Consider the following 11588-nt stretch of genomic DNA (forward strand, 5'->3'; position numbering starts at 1 on the left):
GAGTATCGTTCCGCTAGGGAGTTATGAATTCGATTAACTTTTAGAGAATGATTAGAAAAGAAGAAAGCTTATAAAAAAGGAGGTTTAATTGCTGAATTAAATAACAATAATAATAATAAAAGAGCCTTGGGATTATTGGTTCATCATAACAACGAATCTTTTCACAAGCAAGCCTTAAACTTATAATTATGCGTTAATCCTAATTTCTAAGGACAAGTTTCTCTTTAGCATATCACAGCTTCTCTCGAAGTCAGTGAGTGTATCCCTCCAACAACCACACCTATTCTCATGGGTGATTGCCTTTGGGACCCTTGAAGATCGAAACTTTATGTGTCCCAAGGTTTGCTAGACTATTCTCATGTTTCGCAAACCTTGTCTAAATTCACTTGTTCGGATATCAAAGCTCCGCGTTCGCTTTATGAATTGATATCTGTGATGATGAATTAACCATTATCAAACCCTCCGCGTTCGCTTCCACAATTTGATAATAATTAATTCATGTTAAAACGGTGAATTCAGATAAGAAATTAAGGTAACATATAATTAGGGTTTAAGGCTTGGCTTGATCCGGATTACGTCATTAGACTTTTCCAACAATCCCAAGACAAAGAAGTCTACTCACTAACGTTCATTGTAGACGTGGGGGAAGAAGAGAGAAAGCAATAAAGTAAAAGAACAATAATATAAAAGTGAACTTTTATTCAAAGAACAAAAGATGAATGTTTATGATGGAGTGCTCCTCTATTTATAGCTTTACAATTGACTTAGAAACTAAGCTACTATAAGGGCAAAACAGTAAAGCTGCAACGGAGTAACTTGGGCTTGAAGAAAAGCAGCAAAAGTGGTCCTGGAGGGTGGCACGGCCGTGCCACATGTTGGCACGGGCCGTGCCAAGCTTCTGACTTGGTAGAGACATATTTTTGTCTCGTATCTTCGTATTCTTGTATTGTATTTGCTCCAGTCCTCTTTCTTTTGCTCCAAGACACCTTCCACCATATATTTGTTCCTAAAATATAATAAAATGCAATTTGAAGTAAAAGATTCAAAAAGGAAATAATTTTAAAATAAAATAAAACCAAATCTAAATAAAACGATACTAAATAATGCAATAAAATAGACTATTCTATGACTCATCAAACTCCCCCACACTTGAATCTTTGCTTGTCCTCAAGCAAAAGGCAGCAAACATAGCAGCAACAAAAGATTTGATTATGGCAATATTAAGAACAAATGTCTCAAAAGAAAGGCTTTGCTTCAAGTACACTAATTACAATTCCAAATACTTCTCATGAACCTATTCTACCCAACATCAAGTCTCAAGTGAGTGTGTGTGTGCAGTCCAACCCTTTTCTTGCTCCTGTATAAGACAGATATTATGAGGAATAGGTTCTATCCTTAGTGCTAAAGTAACCGAGAAAAGTCCTTTCTTCATTTCATATAAGAGTGATGGGAATTTAAGTTAAGATTAATTTAACAATTAAGCACAAGGGGCTGCAGATGCTTAGGGGCTATCTATCCTCGTAGGAAGTCTTCTCGGATGTAATTGTCCTTTCCCCCTAGATTCAAAATCACCCTAAGCAGTGCTGCAAAATTATTATTTGTTTCATCTCCGCGTAGGAAGTCTTTTTGGATGTAATTGTCCTTTCCCCCTAGCATTGATGAATTTGTTTCATTTAAGTTCAAATTAAGGAGTCACCACCACAATTAGGAAGTTAGGATGTAATTGTCCTTTCCCCCACATGTTGGTGCCATTCTCCCACCCCATTTAACATTAACAAATTAAAAAGAATATAACAATTAAGAACAATTTGATTAATTTTCCCACACAAACTTATACTACTTTTACTCTTAAGACTTTAAAGGGTCTAAGTTAACACTAAAGATAGAACGTGTTCCTTAAAATACCTATTCATACATTTGCTCAAGGATTGCAACCGGGTGCTTTTCTCATTGGAGAATTTTTCACAATAAAACAAGACATGGGTATAGCAAGAATATAAGAAACACAAGAAACTACTTTTATGTACAAGAAGCAACCTTTAAATAAGAGACAAAACAAAAAATTTTCATGCCATATTTACATTAAAAACAAGCTACTTAGTCATGCCTCTTGCTATAAAAACAAAACAAAAGAATAAAGTTCAAGGGAGTTTGGGAACACTACGACTCTGGACACTTTATTAGGCCCCCCCCACACTTAGGGGAAGCATTGTCCTCAATGATTCAAAGAAAAAGAAATTTAAAGAAGAAGAAGTAGAGGAAAAAGAAGAAGGAGTAGAAGAAGAGTAGGAGAAGGATAGGAGAGATAAGAGAAGATAGGAAGAGGAAAGCTCACAATTTGTTCATTGAGTTCCATAAGGTGGACTTTGGAGGGTGAAGGTGTTGCGTGCTCATTTGGACATTGTTCCTTTCAACACCTTGTCCTTGTTTCTCGGTGCTTATTCTTTGAACTTTGGTTTGCATCTATGCCCGCCGTTCATCATTATAGCTTCCACCGGCTTCTTGTTCATGGTGCAAGTTTGCACCTACCTCCTCTTCATTACCATCATCATCACCATCATTATGTACCTGTGGGTTAGTACCAACATAAAGCAAATTTTCCACCACCTCCGGATTAGTTATGTCCGAATTAGATAGAATAATCAAACAAATTCTCCATTCATATTGGTAATTGTGAGTAGGGTCATGGGTTCTAAGGAAAGACAAAATAGTATATAAGTCTAAATAATAGTTCCCCTCTATCCTCTTGATCCCTTGATTCACACTCACCCCAAACTTCCTAGCAAGAAAAGTGATGATTCCACCTACCATTATATCACCCTTATCATTCGGTTTCTTTTTAACAATTGAAACAAGATAATCAAGCAAATAATAGCAAATGTTAATATGATGGTTATAAAGCATAGTCCACAACATAAACAACTCATTAATCCTCATCATTCCTACCTCTTTTCTACTCTATTATGCATTCATGCCCATCTTTGGTTTTCATTAAACTCATCTGCTTCATGGCCATGATATTCTTCCTCTTGGTGCAAGTTAGCACCTTCTCCCACATCATAGTGCAAGTTAGCATCGCCTCCCTCATCATCATCTTGCTCACTAAGAACCTGCACATCATCAACATACAACAAATTTGCTTCCACCTTGGTGGTAGTCCGAGATGGGTTAGGAAATAAAAACATAATAGGCACATTAAGCTTTGAGTTGGTGATGGAGTGGTGGACGAGGTTTGATGAAATTTATAGCAATGAGGGTGTCCATGTTAAGTCTATTGTTTCCCTCAATTTGTTTGATCCCCTCATCCTCACCAAAGCCAAAATGCCTAGCTATGTATGTAATGATGCCACCACTACTATATCTCCTTTACCGGCCGGTCTAGTACCGACAAAGTCTAGGTAGTTAATCAAATAAAAGCAAGTGTTGACAGGGTGGTTGTAGAGCATTGCCCATAACATGAACAGCTCATCGGTTCTAGTGTTTCCTAGCTCGGTTCTACCCCAAATAGTGCAAGTCATTACCCTTTGAAGGTACCTAAGTACAGGGTTGTGAATGTTGCTAGCTTTATTGGCTCTAGTGACAAAGGAGCTAAGGCCGGTGATACGTTCCCAAAAGACAGCGGGTTGATAGTCAACTGGCCTAAGGCTAGGATCCCAAGAATCAAGGATATACCCCTCGTTTGCAAAACCTAAGGCATCACAAAAGTGCTGAAGAGCCATATCAAAATATTCATTAGCCTAAAGGAAACTCTATGGTTAGGGTTATCATAATTCAACCTATCTTCAGTAAAAACAATGGAACTCAAAAATTTATAGGTGAAATTCTCATAATCCCTCATAGGTTCTAACATATCAGTCCAACCTAGCCTTCCTATCAATCTATAGACATCATCTCTAAGCTCTAGCATATTCAAAGTAGGAGAATCAGGATATCAAGAAGAATGCAAGGGTTTAGAGATTAGAATTTTATACCTATCCCTTTGCTTGTCGTCTTTGAACTTGATCCCATGATTCTTCACTTGTGCTTGCTTCTTTGAGGGAGGTCCTCCTTGAGACCTTGTTGGTTCCTTACCACTTCTTCTTGAAGCCATTAGACCTTGACCTTAGGTTGTCTTTGTGTGGTTTGGTTGAAGGTTAGGGTTTTGGAAGATTTGTGGTGGAAAGGATTGGTTTAGGGATGGGGTTGATGTTTGAGTAAGGTTTATGAGTTTGATGATGAAGATTGGTGAAGAAAATGGGTTAGGGTTTAATGGTGTATGAATTTGGTGTTTGGTTGGATGAAGGTTGGTTTTGATTGGTGGTTAAGTTTGGAATGATGAATTGGGATAATTTGGTTAAGAATTTGTTGGATTTGGTGGAGTTATGGAGGTTTGGAGGTTGGGGGTTAATGGAGTTTTTAGAGAGAAGTGAGTGAATGGGGAAGGAGAAGAATTTTTTTGAAGGTATGTGGTGCAGAAGCTTGGCACGGGCAGTGCCAACATTGGCACGGGCAGTGCCAACATTCTGCCAGTTTTTTGGTTTTAGGTGGTTTTGGGTTGGCACGGCCGTGCCAACCTTAGCACGGGCCGTGCCAACATTCTGGTCACGGGGGCTTCAAAATTTCCAGTTTTTCTTGAATCATACTTGGACAATTACCTACAAAACAACTTAAAACAAAGAAAAACAAACAAAACAAAAGCAATTAAATGCATGGGTTGCCTCCCACGAAGCGCTCGTTTAATGTCATTAGCTTGACGATCAAAAGGTTTCTCTATCCGATACCTAATCTCTCACTAAGGGACAATGGCTTCAAACTAATATTCTCCCCCAAATCACATGTTGTTCTTTCTATAGTCTTGGATCCTATGTCACATGGTATGGGAAAACTCTCGGGATCCTTAAGTTTAGATGACAATTTGCTTTGAATGATTGCAATAGATTTCCTAAACTGCTCATCTAACTTGGACTCATCAAACCCTTGTGGGAAATGAATTTTTGGCTCATATGGTGGTGATATGTGAGGCTTTCCACTTTCTACTACAACTTTCTCACTTTGTGGCTTTTCACTCTCTACCTCAACCTCAATTTTCTTGGTTTCCACAACGGGGTCTTCTAATTGCTTACCATCCCTAGGTGTAATAGCATTTATTGGGCTTTCGGGGTTGGTTTCAGTTTGACTCGGGAAGACTCCGGAGGGTTGTGGGTAAGAGGTTACTTGTTGGGCTACTTGAGGGATTTGAGTCTCAAGCATTTTGTTGTGAGTAGAAAGAGAATCCACTTTTGCGGAAAGCCTATTGAGAGAGTCATTCAAAACTCCAGCTTTGACTTTAAACTCTTGGTTATGCCTAATGTTATCTAATTCAAAATTTTCTATCAAAAGTTCCAAGTCGGATTTTTGAGAGACTCTTTGGTTGTTTGCAAAACCGGGTGGTGATGTTTGTTGTCCAAAAAGATTTTGAGGGTTTTGAAAAAAAAATTGACTATTCCTAAACCCATAGTTTACCTGCTCGGGACTTCTAACAACACTACCTAGTTGACATTCAACACCAGTGTGACCAAAAATTTCATAAGCTTTACAAGGTGGTGAAAGGGGAGAAAAGGTCCATTGATAAAGGTTTTGAGCCATGCCTGAAATCAAAACAGTTAGAGATAGAATAGAAAAAGAGAAAGAGAGAGAGAGAGAGAGAGAGAGAGAGATAGAGAGAGAGAGAGAGAGAGAAAGATATTTTTTTTTTAAATATATATATATTTGAAACAAATATAAAACGAAAATAGAATAAAATAGAATAAAGTAAAGATTTTTTTTTTGTTTTTGAAAAACAATAAAATAAAATAAAATAAAACAACGAAAAAGATTTTTTTTTTTTTTTAGTCTAATCACTATTAAAAAGTTAATCAAATTACAACAACTCCCCGGCAACGGCGCCAAAAACTTGATAGGCCAAACCGCAAGTGCACGGTCTATCGAAGTAATAGTAGTAAAAGAGTATCGTTCCGCTAGGGAGTTATGAATTCGATTAACTTTTAGAGAATGATTAGAAAAGAAGAAAGCTTATAAAAAAGGAGGTTTAATTGCTGAATTAAATAACAATAATAATAATAAAAGAGCCTTGGGATTATTGGTTCATCATAACAACGAATCTTTTCACAAGCAAGCCTTAAACTTATAATTATGCGTTAATCCTAATTTCTAAGGACAAGTTTCTCTTTAGCATATCACAGCTTCTCTCGAAGTCAGTGAGTGTATCCCTCCAACAACCACACCTATTCTCATGGGTGATTGCCTTTGGGACCCTTGAAGATCGAAACTTTATGTGTCCCAAGGTTTGCTAGACTATTCTCATGTTTCGCAAACCTTGTCTAAATTCACTTGTTCGGATATCAAAGCTCCGCGTTCGCTTTATGAATTGATATCTGTGATGATGAATTAACCATTATCAAACCCTCCGCGTTCGCTTCCACAATTTGATAATAATTAATTCATGTTAAAACGGTGAATTCAGATAAGAAATTAAGGTAACATATAATTAGGGTTTAAGGCTTGGCTTGATCCGGATTACGTCATTAGACTTTTCCAACAATCCCAAGACAAAGAAGTCTACTCACTAACGTTCATTGTAGACGTGGGGGAAGAAGAGAGAAAGCAATAAAGTAAAAGAACAATAATATAAAAGTGAATTTTTATTCAAAGAACAAAAGATGAATGTTTATGATGGAGTGCTCCTCTATTTATAGCTTTACAATTGACTTAGAAACTAAGCTACTATAAGGGCAAAACAGTAAAGCTGCAACGGAGTAACTTGGGCTTGAAGAAAAGCAGCAAAAGTGGTCCTGGAGGGTGGCACGGCCGTGCCACATGTTGGCACGGGCCGTGCCAAGCTTCTGACTTGGTAGAGACATATTTTTGTCTCGTATCTTCGTATTCTTGTATTGTATTTGCTCCAGTCCTCTTTCTTTTGCTCCAAGACACCTTCCACCATATATTTGTTCCTAAAATATAATAAAATGCAATTTGAAGTAAAAGATTCAAAAAGGAAATAATTTTAAAATAAAATAAAACCAAATCTAAATAAAACGATACTAAATAATGCAATAAAATAGACTATTCTATGACTCATCAGTAGGTAAACAAAAAGGACCTTGTTTGCAAAGATGAGACTAGTTGAGTCATCTATATGGAAGAATAGTTTTAATAAGACCATTTGTCTCTTTTTCAACCAATAAGGTTACTTCTTTAAAAGAAATAGGTAACGAATGTACAAAGAGAATTGAACACACAACTACACAAGGTGTCCAAAAACACCGCCAACCGAAACTGAAAAAGAATACAACACCACCAAAGACGCCAAGAGACTAACACGAACAACACAAAAAAGACAACAAAACAAACAACCCCTGCCCTCCAAATGACCACACAGATTATGTCACCTTATAGAAACCGTTCGATGATATCCTTCCAAACGTCAATCACATTTTTTATATACAAGACTCCTTCAGCAATGCTAGGAGCCAAAGAATTGATTATCCACGAATGGACCAAATTGTTACAATGATCCCAAGCCAAGAAATTGAGATCGTGTTCTTTGGGGATTTCGATGGAACCATCAACAAACTTGAATTTGTTCTTCAAGGTTAAAGCACGCATCTTTCAATTGGGAAGGAGAAATATAAAATGAAACTACGTGGGTTTTTGTGTTTTGGATTGTGATCATTGAAATTTAATTAGTTAGACGAAATGGAGCGACAGGATTTGCACAAATTATTTCCTCAATTTTTTCTCTCAATCGAGAGAATCCGCTCCTTGATATTACGCTTTGCCTCTTTTTCATCAAATCAGAGCAATCATAAACTCCAAACAGCAAAAGCATCAAGCATACTATTGTATTCAAGTAGCTTAACACACTCTAAAATGTCCATACTACTAGAGTATCTCACAATTAACCACAGATTAACATATAGCTCCATTTCAATTTAAATAATCTTATAGTACTAGATAAAAAAGAATATAAATTTCAAACGTACTAGATATCTGATTTATTATCTTGGGTAGAATACTTCATCACAAAATGGAGGCTAGTTTCTCCTCCCAAATAATTTATATTCTTGCCAGTTTACACTAAATCCGGTAGTTGCAAATTGCGAAGATAATATGATTCAATATTAGAGTTAACTTTTACTGGTAGTTTAGTGCCAAGGATGAAGAATCAAAACATGAGGCTGTAACCATTCAAAATCAAAACTATAATCAATAACCTTAAATCTTATAATTAGTCTCAAAAGCAGAAAAGTAAGTACGACAAACTCAATCCATTTGATCCACACATAAGTGGCGTATCCAAGACCCTAGATCAGGGGTGCAGACTTTTTAGCTTTATATATATATATATATATATATATATATATATATATATATATATATATATATATATATATATATATATATATATATATATATATTCTAAGTTTTAGTGTATTGCATTTCATTTATAAAGAAAATGGTAAAATAAGAATAAATCGAAACTGCAAAATTCATAATTTTATAGCTGTTGTACTCAACCAATTTTTTTTTTTTAAAAAAAAAAGGGCATAATGTTTTGTATCTTTCATGATTTTTAGACAAATAAAAAGTTATAATGTTTTACCGCTCGGAACTAGCAAGAGAAATATCAACAACAATATAATGTCTTTGATGATTAGAGTCATAGTCTCTAGGATTAGAAGAAAAAAAAATGGAATACTAGAAAATACTTCATCCATATTCTTAGATACAATGTCGATCTGTCATCATGAACTTAGCTCAGTTTGTATAGACAATGCATAATATATGCAAGGTCCGGGGTTCGAACCCCGGCCACCACAAAAAAAAAAATACAATGTCGATCTAGGTTTTTCTTACACAAATTTAAAAAAGTTAAACATAAACTCAATAATGTTGCAATATTGCAAAATTATTCTTATTAATAACTAGCTTCTTTGTTTGAGAGGTTATTAATTAATTAATTATCAGTTGTTAGGCATTGTCGTAAATAGCACGAAATATAATTTAAAAGTAGTAGAAATGTCCACATATCTCAACTTATAAAAATGTCGAATTTGTTAGGTCGAACACGGACTTAAACTCAATAATGTTGCAATATTGCAAAATTATTCTTATTAATAACTAGCTTCTTTGTTTGAGAGGTTATTAATTAATTAATTATCAGTTGTTAGTCATTGTCGTAAATAGCACGAAATATAATTTAAAAGTAGTAGAAATGTCCACATATCTCAACTTATAAAAATGTCGAATTTGTTAGGTCGAACACGGACTTAAACTACCAAAAAAATAGTAGAAATAATATTAATTTATTTATTGAGTATTATATATTATGTCATTTCCGTCAAAAAAGAAAATATACCATGTCATTTGTATTCCCTTCAAAAAATATTTTGTGGTGGTCGGGGTTCGAACCCCAGACCTTGCATATTTTATGCATTGTCTATACCAACTGAGATAAGTTCAAGAGGACCCACATGATTTTATTTTAACGTTGAAGAGAAATTTTAAGTAAATAATAATATAATAAAATAAAATGGAGAGAAGTAATTAAAAGTTAAAACACTTCTAAGAAAGAAGTTGTATATTGGTGTGCAGCGGTGCCATCTTTACGCGTCAGAAGGTGAGAGAAAAACTGTTGGACTTGGGCCACTACAGAATGTTGGTGAACGGTGTGGAGAGGTGCAAAATAAATATTTGAGGGTGTGCAAATGCAAATAAAACAAGATTATTGGCTGAAAATTTAAAATTCCAGGGTATGCAGGTGCACCCCCTCACTAAGAGGTGGCTCCGCCCTGCATAAATCATATGTAATTGATGGGTGATCCATTGGATGTTTAATATCACCCATCAAGAGGATTGAGAACTTGGCCAACAAAGAGTATTGTACCAGACAAATCTTCTTTGATCAAAAACAAGAAAGGGTGGTCAACTACAAAGTCTATCGGGGTTGGAATAGAAGTAAACCGACCACATTTCCCAAAACCAGCTACAGTGACTGCAGCAGCTTTTGTGCCCTCTTCATTTACTTTAATGATAGATTTTTGACTTATATTGGAAATCAATATTAGAGAGTCTACCATTTTTGTTAAACCTCCAGCAGAGAAAGGTAAAGTCACTCCCAACTCCTTCAACATATTAGAAAGTTCAAGCTTAAAAGAAATTTTGAAACTTGGAATCCTGAAGTCACCCACTTCAACTATTCTATTAGGAATTATGTGTTCCAGGGTCTCATATTCGGAAGTCACTTTCTCAATCAAAGCTAACAACCCATCTTTTGCATCGGGAAGTAAAAAATACATGAGAAATAACGGTCATCTATACCATGCTTATAAGGAAGACGAAGGACCTTAAAACCATCAAAAACACTGATAAACTGACCCTTCATGCTAGTCATGAAGGGGACCTTGAATGAGCAACCATTGAGAAGGTCAAAATCATAGTCTTTTGTTTTTGAAGCATCAAACGGTTGATGCCATGCACCTTTAAAGTATAGTGCATTAGCAAAAATGAGTCTGGTTAAACTATCAATTGACCCGGGTGAAAGAACATCAGTAATAAGTCCGTTTGTCTTTTCTGTAGCCCATAAATTCACTTTTTCGACAGCTTCATCAGGCTTTAGGACAACATCAAATATAAAATTAATAATGCAAAAATAAAAGATTGTATAGTTCTAGAGAAAAAATAAAAATAAAACAAAGGAGTAATATATCTATTTACCATGTTAATGAAATCATGTGATTTGAGAGTGGCCATATAATTAGTAGCAATAGTTTCTTTGAAGGAAGGGTAAAGAGAAAGCGTTTTTTCAACCCAAATAGCGTTTGCAGACGACAAGCAAGGACCACCCGCAGGAGCAACGTCTTTAAGCACATGGGAAACGAGGTGAGAGGACAAGGAGTTGAGATGGTCGACGGATTCTGATCCGAGGAAGGAGAGAAGCTGACGTTGAGTAGGACCCTCGGAACCAGCGGTGACCATACTGAGCGTTGTTTGAAGTGACAAGGGCGAAAGCACGACGTTCCGTTCTTTGAAGTCTGGTTTCAATAACAAATGTTTGGTGATATTCATAGAACTCTTGGTTAGGTTTGCGACTGATTTGCTAAGGATATTCATTGTTCTTCTGATTGACTCTCTTGAGACGGCAACAGAGAAAGTCTAGGTTTAATATTGTGTCATCTATTTCCGTTGCATTTTTTTATTTTATATTTAAATTATTTCTTGCTAATCAAGTCAATGCAAGATCAATCGTGAAAAGAGAAAAAAAAAAGTGCTCTATTTTTTTTTCTTTTTTGTTACATGAGAGAAGAAAAAAGCAAAAGAGATAGTTCATTGTAAAAAGCAAAAGAAAAACTACATCCTAATAAGAATCAGCTACTAAGACCGAAGATAGACATGGTACGTAATGGTTGATGATTAACACCTAATATTGCAAGTATATGTGCGCAAGAGTTTCCTTCTCGAAAAATATGATGAATTGAAATATCTTACTCCTTAGTCCTTATCCAAAATCCAAATGCATTCGAATGAGTTCCAAGAGGTTTGCATAATAATGAAATCTCGACACTTTCTTT

The 11588-nt window shown here is 35.7% G+C and overlaps 1 protein-coding gene across 1 annotated transcript; it reads right to left on the reverse strand.

The window, feature by feature from the left end:
- Positions 1–9857: 9857 nt before the first annotated feature.
- LOC146942041 (serpin-ZX-like) lies at positions 9858–11085 on the reverse strand. Its single transcript, XM_085758030.1, has 4 exons — positions 10735–11085; positions 10364–10630; positions 10064–10244; positions 9858–10003 (listed from the first exon to the last, which is right to left on the reverse strand). Exons 1-4 carry the CDS (start codon positions 11083–11085, stop codon positions 9858–9860), a joined length of 945 nt encoding a protein of 314 aa, XP_085614156.1.
- Positions 11086–11588: the final 503 nt, after the last annotated feature.

This window comes from Medicago sativa, chromosome 3 (genome assembly GCF_051527215.1).
Source record: "Medicago sativa cultivar Bolivia chromosome 3, Bolivia_mono, whole genome shotgun sequence".
Lineage (NCBI taxonomy): Eukaryota > Viridiplantae > Streptophyta > Magnoliopsida > Fabales > Fabaceae > Medicago > Medicago sativa.